The 20,690-nt window shown below is 42.2% G+C and overlaps 3 protein-coding genes across 3 annotated transcripts; 1 reads left to right on the top strand and 2 right to left on the bottom strand.

Annotated features, from left to right (window-relative positions):
* Positions 1-8,762: 8,762 nt before the first annotated feature.
* On the bottom strand, positions 8,763-13,789 carry rpn1 (ribophorin I). Its single transcript, XM_067245607.1, has 10 exons — positions 13,446-13,789; positions 12,640-12,704; positions 12,031-12,337; positions 11,641-11,850; positions 11,343-11,535; positions 11,130-11,229; positions 10,895-11,033; positions 10,376-10,495; positions 10,028-10,273; positions 8,763-9,814 (listed from the first exon to the last, which is right to left on the bottom strand). The coding sequence occupies exons 1-10, from the start codon at positions 13,686-13,688 to the stop codon at positions 9,632-9,634; spliced, it is 1,806 nt and encodes a 601-aa protein (XP_067101708.1). The 5' UTR covers positions 13,689-13,789; the 3' UTR covers positions 8,763-9,631.
* Positions 13,790-14,052: 263 nt separating this feature from the next.
* On the top strand, positions 14,053-17,948 carry rab7a (RAB7a, member RAS oncogene family). The gene is made up of 6 exons (XM_067250350.1): positions 14,053-14,405; positions 15,887-15,943; positions 16,076-16,202; positions 16,319-16,537; positions 16,782-16,910; positions 17,084-17,948. The coding sequence occupies exons 2-6, from the start codon at positions 15,891-15,893 to the stop codon at positions 17,177-17,179; spliced, it is 624 nt and encodes a 207-aa protein (XP_067106451.1). The 5' UTR covers positions 14,053-14,405; positions 15,887-15,890; the 3' UTR covers positions 17,180-17,948.
* A 492-nt stretch (positions 17,949-18,440) lies between these two features.
* hmces (5-hydroxymethylcytosine binding, ES cell specific) lies at positions 18,441-20,639 on the bottom strand. The gene is made up of 6 exons (XM_067250252.1): positions 20,341-20,639; positions 20,110-20,253; positions 19,813-19,986; positions 19,531-19,676; positions 19,119-19,311; positions 18,441-18,939 (listed from the first exon to the last, which is right to left on the bottom strand). Exons 1-6 carry the CDS (start codon positions 20,527-20,529, stop codon positions 18,721-18,723), a joined length of 1,065 nt encoding a protein of 354 aa, XP_067106353.1. The 5' UTR covers positions 20,530-20,639; the 3' UTR covers positions 18,441-18,720.
* Between the last annotated feature and the right edge of the window lie 51 nt (positions 20,640-20,690).

The following is a 20,690-nucleotide window of genomic DNA, read 5'->3' as shown; positions in this document are numbered from 1 at the left end:
GGTGGGTGGGGTTTAGGTTCTTCTCTCTCTCAAGGACACAGCAGCATTGTCTCTCATAGGGAGATATCCTTGCCCTGAGTGAAGCCCACAAATCCTCACTGACTGCATCAAGCACAGAGGTTGATAACAGGTACAACGTGTTAAATTCTATACATCAAATGTGAAAAAAAGAAAGAAATTTGGCTGTTTGGGTCCTGCATGTCAGAGCTGGAGAATCTAGCTACCATCCTTCCATGGGCTATATATTCTAAGCCAGAGAAGCAATTACAGTGTGCTATTAAGAATCAAGATTGTCTTTCTCTACCTGCTTGTTCTCTTTTCCATAGTTTAGCTTTCATTATTCTGGGATGAAGGGTGAGGGGAGAAGGGGAGGGGAGAGTCACAGAGGGGTTTGTGAAGATAAGCAGAACCAGTGAGAGGAGAATGACACAAACCAGCTGAAGCATTATTGTCCTTACTCACGGGTAATTAGATCGAGCTAGGCCACTGAGGGGCTATAGACACAAGCACACTGGGTCCATCCTGAATGTGATCAACAGCGGTGAAGACATATTTCACTGTATTTACACTAATATGGAAACATTTACAATGAATTGACCGCAAGTTATTTGGTTATATAGTCAAAAAATAGCCTACCTCTGAATGACATTTTGTCACTACCCCATTACTTAAGCCAACTGACAAAAAAATAGCCTAAATAAAATTATTGAATACTTCCCGAACGTTTAGGCTGATCAAGTGCCCATAATCAACATATGAGTTAGGCTAAACATTCACTAAATAAAAGTGATTAACTCTTCAACTACAGACACACAGTCACAATATGGCACATTCTGGCGCACGCGCCCCATGCTAGTAAAGGTGTAATTGTATGTGCTGGTAATAGTCTGGTGCAGCCTGGTCAAGACAAACATTGTAGAATGGAACATAATTGAAGATAAAATAGACAATTTAATTGTTACATCTGCGTTCATTAGTCCGATGGCGCATGTGTCCCTAACTCATACCTAGGCTAATAGGCATGTCTTGTTCAAAGGCCAACTACCAAGAAGTAAATTACAGTCTACGATGGCTAATGCACGTTTGTTTATATGCATATGACCATTTATTACTGTGAAGGCATAGGTTACAAATTCAATCGTTTTCGTATCAGGCTAGTAGTCTACCTAAATGACTAATTTAATTTCTCAAATGTTTGACTCTTAATGTGATTAAAAAGGCAAAAAGTTATACCATCAAAGACAGGATATCCATTCATTTGACGGCATTTGCGTGTCACTTACTTCGTGGTTATGCTCGAAGCCGAGGCGTTGATCAAGACGGTCACATAGTCTCGTGCAGCGCTGTCTGAACGCTGTGAAATTAGTCTACTCTCTGAAAAAGTAAGCTCGGTTCAAAGTGTTTCAATGTAGACTCTCTTTCGCCCATACAGTATGTTTATCGCGTTATCTGATAAATTGGTAGATGTGGACAACTGCATGAAGAAGCTTGTTTAAGATGGTGTCAAGGCTAAATGAATGCTGCTCCGTCTTGAAGTAGGACAGCAAGGCTGTTACAGCAGTCCAGTGAACTCGCACGCTGTTCGTTTACTCTATTTTCTATCCCCAGAAAAAGTGAGAGAAGAAAATCCAACAGGCCTAGGGAGCTGTAGCACTGTAAGGCTGCACCAATAGCTACTCTGTCTTCCGTTGATGGTACATTTTTCTGAAATATCTGGAAATATTGGCTATCGAACTGAAACATAAAGTTGACTGTCACTTAGAATCCCTAAGCCACATAACTGATGGTCCCTTTTATGGACAGAGATTAATGAATTCCGTTTCAACAAACTAATAGGCATGTCAGTTACCATATCAGTCCCTTTTATAGGCTATAAATAGGCCTAAATGAATGTGGTTCACAACAAATGCTTTTGTGAAATAAGAGAAGGCTATCATGTAATGTGAAGGCAAACATATCTTTGTCTTTTACTGTCTAATTTTGAGTGCTTAGGCTATCTCGACAAATTGTCATTTAGACTAGGGCCTATACTGTTAGGCCTATTTATTATTTTGGAGCTTGTCTTTTAGGTTAAATGAACTGCGAAGTCTGACTTCAATCAGATTGAATTCCTTACCCACCCATTGAGTTTATTAATGTGTTAAGGAATAAAAACTCGGAACGCTGTGATCGACCATCCCTCCTCCCGTTTTTTTTCTGCTCCACACATTAACAGAAACTTTTAAAACATGCAAAGCCACAAAATCTCCAGCACGCGACCTGGGCTAGTGCACTGCCGCTGAAGCGAGGCAGGTGCAAAGGCGCAAGGACTGCTGCATCCCGGGCTCGTGTCCCCTAGAGTGCACACACACAAAAAGAGAAAACAGAGCTTAGTTAAAGAAAATGTGAACTCTGACAGGATTAATTGAATTAAGTTGAATGCAATCAGTGCAATGCCACTGAAAGCCACGCGAACATTTCCAGTGGTTGTCGTCGTTTCAAAGAGAATTAACTTATCAAATTGATATTCTAAAAAATATTGTCTAAATAAACGTAGATCTACATAAGATATCCCTAACAAACAACGAATGAGAAAGAGAACGTGATAATTCATAATGTAGGCCCGAATAGACTGTTATTTTGATCAGATTTAAAAGCTGTCTTAACGAAAGTCCATTAAATACATCGATCTGATCGAATGTTCTGTTAAGATTAGAACACAATTGGTTACCATCAATAAGACCTTAATCCAACACTAAACAAAAAGCAAAAAAATCAGGGTCGCAAACCTAAAGAGGCTATATTATCTAATTGAAATAGAAATACACTTTTTTAAATGGAAACCAAGATACACCTCTGCTAAAATCAAAATGTAACTCTGGGACTAAATAGACTAACTCATGATATTATGATATATTATTAGTAAGCCTATTAGTAGCCAGGTGTAAGGCCTATTCGCATATTGTTGTTGTGATAGGTTATGAACCTTGTCATAGGCCTACAAAGCATTTTGGATTAGCCTTCCAACAAATGTTTATGTAGGCTAGTAGGCTATATCGTATTTAGGCGCAATATTTTATTTTGTTAAAGCCTAGCCCACACGTTAGGCTATATGCCTATAGACTACAACATAAACATGTTCTGCAAGACGGTTTTGTGAACTGTCTCAGCGTTAATATTTATATGGATGCTGCATTAGATACCAAGGCTCTTCTTCTTCTGATTATTACCGGGGGTAATATTTCATCGGCACTAAGCAATCTTTGTTCTCTGTGAAGATAATAAATGGCCTAATCGTTATCAGCAAACTGCTGGGGGTGTCAGCACCGACCGAGGATGGAAGCGGGGTCCAAAGTGCCGCTGAATAAATTGGTGTTCCTTATCTCCCTCTCCCAGATTATCGCTGCCTTTTCAAACTTGCACAACAAATACATTCAATGCATCTAATGCATCATTTGTGGGGGAGGCGGTTGGGGATGCGGAGATCACATAGCTTGATAGAGACAGATAGGCTCAGGCAATGAGAAATATTTACACATTTCACGCACTTTTTTGAGCCAATATTAGCTCCAATGGTGTTTAGGGTGGTTATGAAGTAGGCCTTTGGTATAGCCTACATCCTTTACATATCAATGCAGGCTTTATTAAACACATATCACTGTGAACTGACATGATGGTTATCTTATTGATTAGTCCTGTCTCCTCATGGCGGCAATATCAACGAAATGGACGATGTTTTTGTACACCGCACCAAAAGTTTGTGTCGAATTTGAGATTTTTTTTTTGTATTAGCCTCTCACATTGTTAAACAACTCAGATAGCTCTGAAGCTTTATGCCATGCTCCCTGAAATTATATCCAATATCAATGATTTATGACATCATGATGACTATAATGATAACAAGAATGGATGATGCGGTTTCATCCTTAGTCTAATAGCCTACATTGTCATTAGCCCATCACACCAGGTAAATGACAAAACGGGCTGTAGCAATAAATGTGGAATAGGCTAATCCTTTGGTCAAATTTACGAAAAGATGCGCCAACTTTTAGAAGTATTTACTTCATTAGGAATTTTGTGATTGCACTTTATATCGAATAATAAAATTTATATTTTATATTTGACTACACAAACAAACATTTTAGGTGATCCCTTCATGTTACTTCACTTTTCTGGGATATAGGCCTAAGCCTACAAAAGGATTCCTAAATTCTCTGCTGAAAATGTTTCTACCCAACATGAAACAGGTTTCCACTTGATGATACAGTATTTATGAGTGACACTCATGGCAAAAAATGTTTTTTTCAATTCAGACAAACTCTTCGTTTAATAAGGTATTTCCACCGACCCTGCATGCTCTGATGGTCTCCCGGACAACTAAGATAACGCAGCAGCAGTTTTCCATATCGGCACCAGGGTCTATTATATTCCAGGATTAACTCTCCTTCCGAAAGGTCATACACAAAGTCATGAAACCTGGCATTTCCCCCATAGTCGTGAAGACATATTCATACAACGCAACGATGTCACTTCATCCGTCATCATAAACCTAATGCACCTAATACAATTATCTTGTTTAAGTTGTAATTGTGCACATATGTGACTTACATAAACTGGTCATTTAGTTTGTATTAATTAGACCTCTTAGACTGAGGAAGATAGTCCTTCAGTTTCTTACATGAAAATCCCTTGCCTGTTGAGGTAGGCCTACACAATGGAGTCAATATGCTGTTATGCAGGGACCTCTGGTGGTCTGATTAAAGAAGTAAGGGAAAGACAAGAGTAAACAAAGAGAAGAAGGACGAAGAGAAGCAGGCACAGAGACAGACACAAACACAGAAAAACAATGACAGAACGAAAAAGTGAGAGAGCACTCTTAGTACTAGAAGGACATATGGAATGTTCCAGCTGGGATTCCCTGTGGCTGGACAGGAAGAGAGTGAAGTTCTGACAGGAAGCGTTTGCTCTGGGAGGGCCAACCAACACTGGGTGGAGAGAGAGGAGGGGTTTTTCCTGTCGGTTCATTAGCCACATTTCAAGCTTTCTAACGTTGCCTTTATATCTCTCAACTTTATTCACACACCATATATAACACAATAAGATTACTATAACATCTTAGTTTACTCCAAACCCATCCCTCCCCCGTATGGAGTCAGATGGCTGAGCAGTTAAAGAATCAGGCTACCAATCAGAAGGTTGCCGGTTTGATTCCCGGAGGTGCAAAAATGAAGTTGTGTCCTAGGGCAAGGCACTTCGCCCTACTTGCCTTGGGGGGAATGTCCCTGTACTTACTGTAAGTCGCTCTGGATAAGAGCGTCTGCTAAATGACTAAATGCATAAATGTAGTATAATAACACGCCTGGGTTTGTGTATGTATGGAGAAGTGCAGTAGAGAAGTTAAGAAGAGGAGAGTGGCTTAAGATACCAGACAGTATACATCAACAGTGGCATGGCAACTAGGTGTCAGCACCTAGATGGGACACTTCCTGACCAACGAGTTAATGACTACTTTTTGGAGTAATTATATCTCATGGGCGTGTTCCAAGCAACAACAGAGTAAATCCAGTCTGAGAATTAGAAGAAAAAAATTTAAGTGGAGATGTACACCAAGTGTGAAAGGAAACATTTCTTTGTCTCTCCTGAGCTCAGTGAACAATCAAAGTTTCCTATCAGCTCTAGAGTAGGGGAAATTGGCTGCCCTGGAAAGGAGAGGGCCACTCTCACCGCCAATGGGAAGTGCCCCTGTCACTCTAATCAGGACTGATAGAGGGAGAGGGAAGTGTGTGTGTGTGTGTGTGTACATCTGTACTGGCTGTTTGTGAAGTGCTGTGTGAGCCGCTTGATTTCTTTCACATTTCTTTTACAAAAGAAATGTCTATTTCACACATTCTGCAGTCATTATAGAAAAATTACCAACATGTACTTTGCTTTTCCTACAGAGGTATATGAGCTAACCGGGAGATTTTCATTTTCTTTTGGCAAAACTTCTCTTACAAGGCATGACCAGCAGTGCTTTGATGGAGCGCCATGTGGCAGAGATCAGGGGGTCTTAGTGGGAGCTGTGGACAGTTACACATAACAGGAGGAGGGCAAGAGGATTACTGTCTCATTGATACAAATCCATACAGAAAGAGAAGAGGCAGTCTGACATCATTACAGACAATAGCTTAAATGTAGGCAGCACATGAACTTTTAAACTAAGCAGTGTATGTAATTTGTTTACATTCACATGACAGTTTTAAACGGTTATCCTCCTGCAGTCCATTTACCAGCCATACCCTGATCAATCACCTCTTTCCAAGACAAGAATGCATCTGTTCTCACCCTTGACACAATCCTCTGTTTGAAGTCCATCTCCATCTCTCTTTCTCTGTGCTTTCCTTCCCCTCTTCTGTCTATCTGTCAGCCATATTTTTCTCCACCCCCTGCAGCTGCAAGGGGGCTACAGACGCTCCCATTGTGCTTCTCTTTTTCGCCCTTGCGCGTCTGCACCCACCACAATCACACCTGCCACCTGCCAAGGATACAGGGCCAGGGCTGGGTACACTTTCATCCACCTCTCCCCTGGCCCCCCAGCCCCACTCCTGTCACTCTGGAATGGCTAAAACAGAGAGTTGAGGTGGAACTCAGAACAAGGGCTGCCGTTGTAGCCTTGATTTCTGATCTTCAAGTCAGGTTAAAATGAGCCTGTTGGTTTAATTTGGTGTGTTTACGCATATTTGGGTGAGAATTTTGTGAACTTTGAGAATTCATATGGTTGCGCATACCTTTGTGTGTGTGCATGTGTGTTATGAAGATGGGGCAGTGAGGGCGGTGTCTCTGTCTAAGTGATTTATGAGCATGCAATATGAAGGCTCCTCAGTGCTGGATATTGTTCTCCGACGGGTGTCTCTGTGGGGACAGTGTGTGTGTGTGTGTGTGTGTGTGTGTGTGTGTGTGCAAGTGTGTGTGCATGTGTGTGTGAAAGACAGGGAGAGTGAGAGAGAGAGAAATTAGATTAGGTAGAAGATTATTCAGGTAAAGCCTTCACATACCAACTCATCACACCACAGTTCTCTGGATTTCCCAAAAGATTTCTGGCATTTTGTTCAGATGTTTGCTCATTCACCAGTTGTGATACATACCACAAATGAAAATGCTTGCACCATAGTACTGCAGCAATCCAAGAAAAGGAGAGAATAATCCTAACCTGAGAGACTATGACAGGCCAACCACATGGTGCCCCTAATCCCCCCCCTTCAGCCTTCCCCCACACCTACACACACACACCATCACACAAACATACTGGTATGTCTCTGCTCTCAGTTTGCCACATCAGGATACAGTGCTGTTCATGAATTCCGGTTCAAACTGTATTTTTCTCCGCTTTTACCAACAGCTCAACCGCAACCCTGATGTGACCGGTAATCACATCTCGTGACAGCAGACACAACCTAACAGAATATACAGTACATAACCAATGTGTACTCACCACAATCCACCACATGCATCAAACAGCAACAACAATGTACATACATTTTGTCAGTCACTACTGAGGCAAGTTGCCCTACTATGTGTACCAGAATATCAAATAGCTTAAAGAATTGCAATGTACATTCAGCTGTGGCCTTTCCCAGGAGACCTATAGTTAGCTTTTACTGCTGAAGTAAATGTGTTATTAGTAAATATACATTGGTATTTGTGTAATTGGTAAATATGAATGTGGAGGTGCCCTAGTGGCTCTCTGGTCAAGTGCACATATCATGTACCCTAAGGCTTTACTGCAGGGTCCCGAGTTTGAATCCAGCCCGGGCCATTTCCTGCATGTACTCCCTTAAATGTCCTGTCTCTCTTCACTGTATTGGACTCAGATGAAAAAATACGTAATACTGAAAAATTATTACTAAGTGTGTGGCAAGTAGGAATGCTACATTTGGTCTAACAAGGCAACCAAAAGCAGGGACGTGTGGCGTCTAAAGCTCTCTGTAGCAGTGTGGTGTGAGAATGATACACCACGGGGGGCTCCCAGCCCTGACGGCAAATCTCCAGTGGCAGTGGAGCACAAACACTCAAACAAAAAAGCTATTGTGCAGCCTTTCATTGCCACAGAGCATCAGTGCTAACAGACATTGTCTTGGCCTTCCTCTACTGTGTATTTTCAGAATGATTATTGTATGGCATGTACAATATGTTAACCTTATCATGGCGTCTAGAGCGGAGTCTGTTACCATGGCACAGGAAATGACCTAGCGTGGCCCCTTGTGACCCATGAGGGAAAGCAGTGACCTCAGACTAACCCATGTCTCATCTCCTGTTTGTCCTGAGCTCTAATTGTAGGTAGGGCGGGTCTCCTCCTATATGGGTGGCAGGGCGCTACTCTGCTGTAGCTGTTTCTGTGAGGTTGTTAGGTGTGTTCTCTCGTTGGAAGGCTACAAAGCAACATTGTGTGCTGGAAACTCCCTATAAAGATTGTGCAGAAAGGAAGACCTGTAGTTATTGTGGGACCATAAATCAAATTTCTCGTAACTATCCATGTGAAGCTGTCTCAATGTCACTGGCACCTAAGAAGATATGCCTTGAATGACCTTGAGGTAACAAATACACGATTGGTGACCATACATTTCAATCTTGTATACTGGGAGCAGGGAACCATGCTGAAACAAGATTGCGTTTGGCCTCCACATATTGCAGAGCAAGAGCACCACTTAGTGGTGATACAATGCGTCTTGAGGAATCATACACTTCACCTTTATGAAGCTAATAAACATGTAAAACTCCAAGTATGGGAAACATCCACTACTGAATTATCGTGTTTTACATTTTTATTTCAAATTTGGTTTATTTTCCCCGCATTCCATTTAGCTCTGGATGTACACATACGTTTTCCACATTTTCCATAGCCCATGCCCTTCCTCAGTCGTTCAATCAACAATCTCATGAAGACAACAGATATCCTACCAAAAAACTATGAAAATAAAGTTCAACAATATCAAAGTGTGACATGATGGTCTACACAAGTATAGGATACATGTATCCATCAGGTTTAGAATCTATATAATATCAGTGCCTCACCTTTGTTCAAACATACAGTATTAAAGAAGGGCAAGTAGTGTTAAATGATTGTAATTCCAAATCGGATAATAAAGATAATCGGTGCCATTTTACTCAGATGGGGCACCTCAGGTTCAATCATTTTTTATTTCTCACCCTTTAAAGTACAGCCAAGATAAAGAGGGCATTCTGAGGACATGCATGGGAAACCCCTTGGAACAAAAAGAAAATACAAAAAAAAATTTTTTACAATCATGAGCATGAAAAAAAAATACAAAAAAATAGGATTCCAAATTGAAACAATGCTTTATCCACACAAGAGATGGCAGAAAAGTTAACACAGGTGCAGTTTAACACTTGAAATGTGTTGTGAGGTGTGAAAGGGTCACTGTAGTGCTAAGCATTTTTATGTCTAGGCACAAAGGCACCAGTGTTTTATGCACTTACAGGTTACTTAGCATGTGTACTTTCTGTCTGGTTCTCAGAGGATGGAGAATGATCGCGTACAAAAGTGTGTTTTGTTTGAAACTATATTTCTACAATGAACGCAGGGCAGGTTCTACATACAAAAGGTTGGTATGTATTTGTGTGTGAGTGTATGGAGAGACTTGTGTATTTGTATTCAGAGAGCATCCAAGAGGCTGTCAATGCGAGTGATCAGCTCCTGTCTCTTGCTGGCTAGGCCCTTTTCATTCTCGATGTAAGCTTCCTTCTTCACCTTCCCTGCCACCAGGCGCTCAGCCTCCTGGCAGGAGCGACACACCAGCTCCTTCACCTGGCCATCCAGCTTCTGCACCTCGCCAACCTGAGAACAGACAGCAGAAGTTGAGACTACACTGTAGCGGTCACAGTACACACATTATGTGTAGAACCTAAACAACATACGAGTATTAATAATGATTTAAACTGAACTTAAATAACATGAGTATTAATAACTAAACTCATGTTCTTCAGGGTTGCCAATTGCAAAAGGTTTAAGAGTGATCCTTGGAACACGCCATTCGACCGCTCTTCTTACCTTGTCGGCAAGGTCAGAGCCCTCTGCTTTCAGACGGGCTTGCAAAGAGCTGATGTCGTTGGTGAGTGTGCGGTGGTCTGCCTCCAGGGTCTTGCGGCCGCTGTTCAGGGCCCCCGTGTCCCTGGACTGCTTATAGCGGTTGACGACTTCGTCCATGTGGCGGTACAGCCCCAGGCGCTTGTTCACTAGAGTAAGAACCTGCTCTGTGATGGAGGCCACCTTCATGCGCACCTCAGCAGCAGGGTCCTATCACAGAACATAGGCAGATACCATCCAGTGGAAGTTGACATCAAGTGAACATTTGAAAGTGTACAGGATTTAGTAACAGTAACAGGCGGTTTGGTGTACCTTTGTGATAGCAAAGTCCAGGCGTACATAGATGATGACAGTGAAGAACAGAATGTAGAAGGCCCCCACCACCAACAGGGGCTCCTGCAGCATCAGGATCTTATTGAAGTTATAATGGACCTGAAAAGAGAAAGGAAAAACACAGGAATTAGACATTGCATTATACAATTATGAGGCCCTGTTTGGAGTGATACATTACAACAACTCAGTCCAGAACAAGTAATTATCTAATAAACACGTTCCTTCAATCCCACCCAGCCCAAACCCTGATATTCCCTGGAAGACAGCCCATGAGATCATTACCTGAGGTTGCAACACAGAAATCTGAAGGCCATCTGTCATTTTGACAAATTAGAACACAGCGATCTACCATAACTTTAATTCACATACTCACATGTATCGATTTGTTTTCTGGCATTCTTTAGTCATTGCATTGGTAGGCTATATCACTACCACCAGAATAGATTGACAGAATTTCTTGTACGACCTACAAGAAAGTCTAGCGCAAACTCTGCTCACCACTACATCCTGGATATGCTGTTCCACCAAGTTGTTCTTGGAGGCTACCAGGACTGGACGGCCGAATGTGTCCAGGTAGGTGTAGTGCAGCTGGTCAGGAATACGGTCAATGGGGTAAGGGGTGTCCACGTGGATGTTCCTGAGGATGAACATAAAGAACATTGAAACAAATCCGAACAATTTAACAAGAATTAAAGTTGCGTATTTCAAGTACAAACAACACACGTCTGCTTACCTGGCACCTTCTGGGAGTATGAGCTTCACAGTGAGGGAGTCAATGACCTGGTCATCATATACATGGTCTACAAGCCTCATTTTCAGAGCATACTGATCACCTGAGGATCAGAAAATTTGATTAAAAAATAACAAACACTGGCATTAGCCTTCAGTGAAATGGACGAGAACGATCCCGGGGATCCCAGTTCATTGCAGGACATTAACAACTCACCTAGAGTGTAGAGGTACTCATAGCTGGGCAGATTGTAGCCGATGATGTAGTGAGTCTTCCAGCCACCGAACAAAGGAAAGCGGGGTCTGACCTCAACCTCTACAGAGTCTTCAAGAATCTGGAGGTGGGAGGTGGAGATGTTGCCAATCTCATCCCGGTAGTACACATCCTGAGCAGAGGCAGGAAGGATGGTCTGTAGAAGAGGGAGACAAGCAGTTATCATGCAATCTGCACAGAGACCACAGACCCTACCAGCTATTGGACAACAACAGAGGGGTCTTTCTGATGTTCAGCTTACCTTGAAGGACTTGACAGATGAGATGCCACTGTCCGACTGCCGCTGGTAGTCATACCGTGAGAAAGGCCCTTTCAGAGATGCCCCTGTGTGTCTCAAGTCAATGGTCTCTTCCACTGCGATGTTGCCCCAGTGAGAGACCTCAATGGTACGAGTGATGCTACTTATGGTAAGGAAGGGGCTGTTGTTCTCGTAATGGACCTTCATGGCATCCTAAAATGAACAGACAACATGAACAGATAATATAAGACCATAAGATAACATGCAGAAAATATTTGTATAACTCAGGAATATATACTGTCAATTGTCTCAATCCATATCTCTATGGATATGAGGATATATGTTTGAGTCAGTCTATGTCTCTATACCAGACAGGGTCTTTAGAAGCTATACCTCACTGAAGGGTCCAATGTCACGGAATGGTCCATACTCGATGACCTCATCGTTCTTGCTTGGGTTACCCAGCTTTGTGTAGCTCTCAACAGTCTTGGAGGCAAGACGGACACGGGTTGTCTGGCCACGGGTTGGGTAGGGAGAGTAGAGGTAGTGGTTACCCTGGAACACTACCAGCTGCCTCTCAGCCTGGGTGATGTGATTGGGGAAGGGCTTCAGAACATGGCTGAAGACAGTCTCCACCTTCACCCGGAGTTTAGCTCCACTTGCCAGACTGGAGGGCAACTGCACCTTGTAGAACTCCCCACTGCAGATAAATCATAAAAGGACTCATGAACAGACCCACAGAATCCCTTAAAAGAACTCATGGTGTTAAAGAACGGTTGGGGGTGAAACACCCCTACTGCCATAAGCTCTTAACATGAATCATCTCCACTTCATGAACAGTGTATGAAGGATTATGCATTTCCATCAACTTGCATTCTACTCCCACCCATCCTTTGTTAGCAACACTTTGCTGTCATACAGACGAAGATTATCTATTTGATTTGTTTGTCTTCTGTGGAGTTAATGTGAGAACATCTGCTATTGTCTGTTTTTCATTGTTACCTTTGACCCTGCAGTGTTGTCTGTTTGAGTTCCAGAATGCCATCCTCCTCTTCGTCACCTTTCACCTGGAAAAGACACTTAGGTCAGCCTAACGACACTAAATCAACTAGAAATCGCTTTTAGACTATGGCCAACGTGAGCATCATTGAGGTACACAGAATGCAAAGCTGCATTAATCAGGTGCACAATGCATACAGTTACACCCTCTCTCACAAGTGCAGGCAATAGTTTACATTGTAAAATTTAAAATCTGAAAACTATAATACAACATTCCAAATATTCACTAGGAGGGTGGTGGACACGGAAGTAGCTTTGCTTAGCGCCTACTACGTGTCATTCGGCCACTGACAACTTGTGCATTGCGGAAGAGCACCCGCTCGCTCGCCACATAGTGCCAATCAAAACGTTCCACGACCACTGCGCCATCATACATTTACCTCGTTGGCTAATGCAAATACTGTATTATCATTTTAAGTAACGTGTCTCGAATAAATGAATCGTTAACAAAAATGGAAAAAAGAGCCAATGTAAAGCTACGACGTGCATATATGGGCTAACCACGTTAAGAAAGCTTGCCAACAAGTTTAAGTAGGTTTTAACTTCGATGTGCATTTACAACGACGTAAATCTTTGTATCACCTCCATGAGGTGCAGACTTGGTTATTTTACAGGACAGTTTTTGCAAATATTTGCTTTGGCTTCGTTCGTACAGATACATGCTTGCAAAACCAAGCTAGCTAAACTAGCTAGCAAGTTCGCGTTAGCTCACTAATATCGGTCAGGCAAATAATGTATAATTCACTTACTGAAGCTCCGATGTACGCAAGATGTGAAACTAGATCTGGCTCTACTGCTAAAATAAAGTTGTGTACAGCAGAGTCACCCTGGTTTGAAAGAAGAATCTCCGCTGTTATCTTAGCAAGATGAGTGCTAAGATCCACCGTACGTTTCACCTCATCGTTGACTAACCCGTTGGCTGCCACTCGTTGGCCTAGAACAGTTATAACCAGAAGACATATACAGCCTAGAAGACGGTTCTTTTGAGCCATGGTTAGTGAGATAAAGGAAGGATTACTGGATATATTGTTTAATTGAGACAGAGAATGAAGAGCAGCAAAGTAAGGCCGCGCGCAGCTCTACAAAGCTGCCTGCAAACGAAGGAAGGATGACGCTTCATTCATTTTCACGTAATGACGTATGACCGGCACTTAACGTAAGGTATGTCTAGACCAGACAGGATCCAGATTGTGCTAAAATATTTACGGTTTACTCAATTCGGTTTACCCCCCCCCCCCCCCTCAATACCGCAGTTTTTTACTGTATATTTTTTGTAATTTCACACACACGTACACACACATCTTTGAAAATGACACAGCATTGTCCTCAGGGCGTGTCCTGAACATCTGTCTGATTACGTCAAGTACCGCTAACACAGAGCAGAGGTTGTTTTGGAAGAAGCTGCTCGCTAACCCAAGCCTAGAATTAAAATTGAGATATAATTGTCACCGGTTAACACGTAGCTCTCGGGCTCAGAGTACAACATTTAACATTACATCGCAGACCTAGATAGGTAGCTAACTAGTTATTGATAAATATTACAGCTCACTACTAAAACTAGCCATCACTACTGTGAAGTAAAACTAGCGAGCTTCGCCGTCGCCTTCGCTAGCTCCATAGCGGCTGTGTTGTTTCATCACAGCAACTAAAAACCTTTGAAGAAAGACCAGTGTCATAAGACAACAAACGGTGAATTTGTTTTAACCAAGGTAAGTGTTGTCATGTTTTTTGTTTAGCTGTTTTGAAATGAGATTTAGTAACAGGCTACTGTAGGCTACTCAGCTTTTCAGCCAGGATGAGGAGGTTTTCAATGTGAAGCTACAGTAGCTTGAGCCCTCAACTAGGTAGTTACTGCTTAGCTAGAATACTAACTAGTTAGGCAAGCTAGCTCGCTGCTATGTTTGACGCTAAACAGCTCGCGGGGTTTGCCTGTAATGAAACGGTGATACACTTTCAGACGTAGACACGCTAGGCTACTAGGCAATATTGCAGTATCTACTAAATATTTGTTCTCTGTTTACCATTGCATCAGATGTACACAAAACAGTTAAGAACAAACTCATGTAGCTAGGCTACATAAACAAGCCAAGCTAACTAACTTCTCTGACACAGGCAGAATTAACTGTGTACATACTGACGTTGTTTGGCTTTGTAGTACAAATTGTACATGTTGTACACATTTTGTAAGAGGCCCACACCATCCAGTAACTAGTCTTATCTGCTTGTCTTGAGCTGGTCAGGAAGGCAGTTTTTTGCCACCGTATAGTAGATTTTCTTCCGAGATTATTAAAGTGAATTTAATTAAATTGAATAGACCTGAGGTGGTATCCGTTTTATGAATGTCAGTGTCGACAAGCTAGTATCGAGGTAGGAAACCCAGTAACTGTTCTCACACTCACAATGAGTCATGAGTTAAAGATTAAACGTCGAACTATCAATTCGATTGACAAGGCAGAGATGCAATAAAAGTCCCAATCATGCATACAGTCCTACCATAACTTTAAAGTATCCAGACTTGCACCCTGTAGGTGAATACATCGATTAGGTTTCTTTTAACTAGGCCCATATTAGTGGCTTCTTCTTGGCAATAATCTTTGTCCACCAGCTACTGCTTTTTTCTATGACTTGCAACACTTCAGTTAAACTTCAGAAAGTCAGTTAATAATGAAACTGATGATTTATATATTTATTTACTAGCCTATATTTTGCCAGAATTCTATGTTTCTGTTTGGGGGTGTCCTTTATGTGACTACAAAGACCATTTGCAAGTGTTGTGAGCTTAACTTAATTGAGAAGTGACAGAGTCAGCTGTTGTGTTTGTTGTTGTGTTAAAAGTTTTTCTCTATCTGGAACATGCTTGACTTGGTTACTTTCTGTGAGCTGTTCCTACTTGGAAGAATTTCAACACGGAACACACTGTGCCTGTTGTCCAATTATGATTTCTGTTACGTGTGCTACACGTTAGACTGGCAGGCTGACTTGAATATGAATGCAGATTGGATTTAACCTTGATTTGTGTTTTGTGAAGTCAGTTAGGCCGACCTTTACTTTGGAGTGAATGTGCTGCACTGACATGGTGTCATAGACATTTGACTCAATGACAGTAACAAGATATGGTTAGCATATCTGTTCATACATTTATATTGTTGTATTTTTTTAAACTATTTTTCATCCTCCCCGTTTGCTGCAGCACTATGACATCTAGGAAGAAAGTCCTTCTTAAAGTCATCATCCTTGGAGACTCTGGGTTAGTGGCATATCTACCTTCCACAGCGATAGGCCCTAAATGACAACTGGTTAAAAATCTTACAAATTAAGGTCAATTGAAATTGAAAAATGTAGTATTTACTAATCTGTCCTTGTCTCCCTTTTTTTTCAGAGTTGGTAAGACCTCATTGATGAACCAGTATGTAAATAAGAAGTTCAGTAACCAGTACAAAGCCACAATAGGAGCTGATTTCCTCACGAAAGAAGTGATGGTGGATGACAGACTTGTCACAATGCAGGTACTGGGGAAGCAAATGCAATTCACTTGCATTTCCTATCTGTATTGAGATAATTTGAGAGCACACAGTATGTCAGTGAGTCCACTTTATAGGCTCGCTCATGTTCCCTTTTCCAGATCTGGGATACAGCAGGGCAGGAGAGGTTCCAGTCACTGGGGGTAGCGTTCTACCGTGGGGCTGACTGCTGTGTGCTGGTGTTTGATGTGACGGCTCCAAACACCTTCAAGACCTTAGACAGCTGGAGAGATGAGTTCCTGATCCAGGCCAGTCCCAGAGACCCAGAGAACTTCCCCTTTGTGGTACTAGGCAACAAAATCGACCTGGAGAATAGACAGGTCAGTTCTTCCATCCAAATACTGAAATATTTCCTATTTGATAATTGTTTTGAAGGAGTTTCATGTTGGACAAATTATAATGTAATGCATTGCTTTTATCCAAAGAGATGTACAGGGGATATTTCAAGCCGCAACCTTTTGATCCGCAGGCAAATGCTCTACCCCCCCCCCCCCCCCCATCCCCACACTGCTGTTTCTCAACACTGCTCAGAATACAACCTTCCTATTTTCTTTGTCCTGTAAGGTAACAACCAAACGAGCACAGGCCTGGTGTCAGAGCAAGAACAACATCCCTTACTTTGAGACCAGTGCCAAAGAGGCCATCAATGTGGAACAAGCTTTTCAGACTATTGCGCGCAACGCTCTGAAACAGGTAATCTCAAAAGGAAGTAGATGAAGGCTTTGACCAAGATGTTTTATGTTGCATGCTTCTCTTGTTTTTTGTCTGTATTTTATTGTCAGTCTTCTTTCATTTCCAGGGTCGTTTAAATGTATGTATGTATGTATAAAATTGTTTGTTTTTTTCCCCCCTCTTTTGTGGGGTAGGAAACTGAAGTGGAATTGTATAATGAGTTTCCTGAACCAATTAAGCTGGACAGGAACGAGCGAGCCAAGCCATCTGCAGAGACCTGCAGCTGCTGAGGGCCCTGAGGTACACACTGGCCCCACTACCCTCTCTTGCCTTGTCTATACCCTCTCCCCACACGCCACTGTGTGCTCCCCTCTGCCCCAATATTATCACTGGCCTTTGTAGATAGGAGCAGGGTTTCTCTCGTAGAGTATACCACACACACACACACACAAATAAAAACACACACTGTACTCACATCCATATGTACACAACACTCACTCGCTTTGAGTCTCTAAGGCCAAAAAAACACCCATAGGAAAATGACCATTTATTTTCAATGTATTGTAATACCCCCTCAGATAAGTTTTCACCAGGCTCAGACACCTTTCTATCCTTGTTTCCATGGCACCATCAAGCCTCACGTGCACTGACTGAAATAAATTCCCATGACAGTTTAAGGGCAGGTTTAGACATGGCTGTTCTTTCCCAGTGTTTAAGTGTGAAGAAAGGCTGTTGTGACAGGTCAGAGTGAGTAATTTATATCAATGTGTGAACGTATGTGTGTGAATCCTGTTGATGTGCAACCCACAGATACAAGTGATAATTGGCTTGGAAGTGAAATGGCAACTCTGACAAACTGTTTTGTTTGAAGCATTACCTTAGCACTTTTTCATTTAAACACAATCAAAGACTTCAGATGAAATCCAAGTCAAAATTAACTATTTCAGCTCAAAGCTGTAGCAGTGTGGAACACTGCTCCTTTACCTCAATGATACCCTAACAAACTAGTCATTTGCTGTTTCTGAATGGTCAAAATGATGCTTTGCCTCAGATTGGAAGGTAAGTCATTTTTGGTCAACATTCAGAGGTTTAACGTGAGGGGTACAAAGGAAGACCCTCCATGATGTATAACATGGTACAATTGGAGAAGTGACAAAGTGTTTCTGTAACATGAATGTGACCACTAGTCATATTAAGTACCTCTGTATGGTCTTCTTTCCTCTATCAACTGTTGTAAGACTTTGTACATCTGCAAACCTCTTTCAAATTCATGGCAATGGCAAAAAAGCATGTCTTTGCCAAACTCCATATCTCTGCCGATAGCTCAAGTTGGCAAACAATTAAAGTGCTTGATATTTCTTTTAACAGATCTGATCTTTTATTGTTTGTTAATACGTTACATTTAAAATTAAATGGCATCCTATCGAAAACTGTAAAACCATGGGGGAAATGTAAGGATTCATCATCTTAAAATGGTAAATGCATAGCATCTACATTCTTTGAAAAACTATTTGCCATGTTTGAGGTAATAATGATAATAAAACAATTCTTGAATAAAATGTTTTAATTCAATATTGTACAAACGTTTAACAGACCAAATGCATACCTACCATAGGCAGACATGGCCTTGCACATCATAGTTTAACTACAGAAATATATACGTTTAATGAAATAGGGCAGGCTAACCAGCCCTGTTACTGGAGACTTACAGTGCTGTAGGCCGCTGGATACATGACAAAGGAGGGTTGGAGACAGAACCTGCATGATGGTAGCTCATCAGGAACAAGATTGGACAGCCCTGCACTAAATTAAGATGAATAATCTGCCCTGCTCAGTTAGTCCGTGGCTTCTTGCCAGCTCCCTGCAGCCACTGCTGGAGGGACCCTGCAGGCTTGGTCTTCTTCTCTGGACTGGTCTTTATAGGGAGGTTATGAGCTCCCATATGCTCCTCCTCTTTGGTCTCCTCAGAGTCTGGCTCCTTCCTCTTGGAGGATTTGCTACCCTTCAGCCAGCTCATCATCATTTTACTGCTGGCTGTGGGCTTGGGCTCCTGGAATAGTTGTATAGATTTCAAAAGAAGATTAAAAGGTAATGCATTTTTGATTAACTTTGTTTAATGGATATTTGTTTAAGGACATCTCCGCCAGAAACCATTTACCACTAAAATTTGACATTTATGTTATAAGATATAGTTTATTAAATCAAATAATTTGAATCTGTGACAGTTACCTTCTTAATCTGAGGATCCACAGGTTGCAGGCACTCAGGAGAGTTGTTGCGTGAGTTGTTCACCAATGACGAGACACAATGATAGGTCAAAGTGTTTTTAGACTGAAGCAGGTGAAGGGCTTCTAATGACTTCACCTCACCGTAATCCAGCCATCTTCTAATCTCCTCCTCTCCATCCAAAATAGCGGGCATCCTACAGTCAAAGTATAGTTCAGTGTTAATATCACTCATAAGAACTTTAACCTGTTGTTCATACTGGTTTACAAATGTTGTTGGTAACATTCAGTCTTACAATGAGCCTCCCTTCTAAAGCCCCCAAAATATTTTGACAAAGCAAACATGCACAACACATTTTTGCAAGCTGTTGCTGCTGGTGAACAATGGGATGCCTGCCCAATGGAATCGTCCTTACCGGTCATGAATGCACTGCAGGTTAGGGGATGCATCTACAGTGATGATAGTGTAGGTGTAGAGAGGATCTCCACCACCTGGGGGCATCCAGCAGTCAAACAACCCAGCAATGGTTAGAACCTTCCACCCTGTCCACTCTTGGTCTTCCTACACAAGACAGCAATGTTGTAACTAAGCAGAACAGACACACAAATTCAGACATAACTGAATGTTATCAGTGTTACTATTGTTAATGGAGCAGGTGAAGATTGAGCAGACCTTTTTTTAGCGCAAGAGAACATACCTCTAGAGAGCACAGTGTATTCTCCTTTAGAAGGGCCTCCGGCTCCTCGGTTTTCTCCTGCTTGTGTACCTGTGGAAAATATATAAAGAACGGCTGCTTGTCTTTCTCCTGTCTCCTCCATTCATAAAAGCCATCGGCCAGAATGACACACCGCTGCCCTTTCAACAGGGGATCCTGGGGAAACACAAACATTGGCTTACAAACACAAAACCAAAGTTGTCTACAGCGAAAACACACTGTGGAACATTATCAGTGGGATATTTATAACAACTAGGTAACGTATGACTCACTCAGCACCTTGTACGACTTCTTCTCTAGCAATGTATCACTGCGGCAGTTGTTAGTATTGTATTGCATCTTTCTTGGGTCACTTTCTTTGAACCAGGAGGGAACCAGGCCCCAACGCATTGCTGCCAGCACACACTCGTCAACTGGGGCATTCTTTAGAAGAAAAAAATTGTAATTGTGAATTGTAGCAGATTTTCTAACAGGGTGGGATGGAATTGGTTGATCTGGATAACCTCATACCTTATCAAAATGTCTCAGGGATAGCAAGACGGGACTCATGGACTGAGGACTTTTGTTGTAGGAGGGTCGGTATTTGTCAGAATCCCCATCCTTCCATCTCGGTTGTCGACGTTGCCCCGCTCGGTCTCGGTAGCGAGAGGCACGACAAACTTCGTCTGGCGCTAGGGTGCATGCGGTCCTTCCGCACATCTTCCTTTACCTCGTTGCTGCACGACTACAGACAAGTCGATGCTACAGACACACAAAAACTACGGTCGCACGATGATACTAGTAATGCAGCATCTGGTCTACGCTGCCCCGGAAGTGACACACACAGGAACGGAAGCGAAGCAGGACACCCAGCTAGCTTG

This window comes from Osmerus mordax, chromosome 1 (assembly GCF_038355195.1).
Source record: "Osmerus mordax isolate fOsmMor3 chromosome 1, fOsmMor3.pri, whole genome shotgun sequence".
NCBI lineage: Eukaryota > Metazoa > Chordata > Actinopteri > Osmeriformes > Osmeridae > Osmerus > Osmerus mordax.
This window is presented reverse-complemented; position numbering and strand designations above follow the sequence as displayed.

Excerpts from the sequence above, each read along its gene's own strand:
- rpn1 (XM_067245607.1), bottom strand. The coding sequence starts at position 13,688 with ATGGCTCAAAAGAACCGTCTTCTAGGCTGTATATGTCTTCTGGTTATA. Across the intron at positions 11,851-12,030 it reads ACATTGGACCCTTCAGTGAG|GATGCCATGAAGGTCCATTA; the intron begins GTATAGCTTCTA and ends TGTTCATTTTAG. Across the intron at positions 9,815-10,027 it reads GCTCTGACCTTGCCGACAAG|GTTGGCGAGGTGCAGAAGCT; the intron begins GTAAGAAGAGCG and ends GTCTGTTCTCAG.
- rab7a (XM_067250350.1), top strand. The coding sequence starts at position 15,891 with ATGACATCTAGGAAGAAAGTCCTTCTTAAAGTCATCATCCTTGGAGAC. Across the intron at positions 15,944-16,075 it reads ATCATCCTTGGAGACTCTGG|AGTTGGTAAGACCTCATTGA; the intron begins GTTAGTGGCATA and ends CTTTTTTTTCAG. Across the intron at positions 16,203-16,318 it reads ACAGACTTGTCACAATGCAG|ATCTGGGATACAGCAGGGCA; the intron begins GTACTGGGGAAG and ends TCCCTTTTCCAG.
- hmces (XM_067250252.1), bottom strand. The coding sequence starts at position 20,529 with ATGTGCGGAAGGACCGCATGCACCCTAGCGCCAGACGAAGTTTGTCGT. Across the intron at positions 19,677-19,812 it reads ATACACTGTGCTCTCTAGAG|GAAGACCAAGAGTGGACAGG; the intron begins GTATGTTCTCTT and ends TGTCTTGTGTAG. Across the intron at positions 18,940-19,118 it reads TGGATCCTCAGATTAAGAAG|GAGCCCAAGCCCACAGCCAG; the intron begins GTAACTGTCACA and ends CAACTATTCCAG.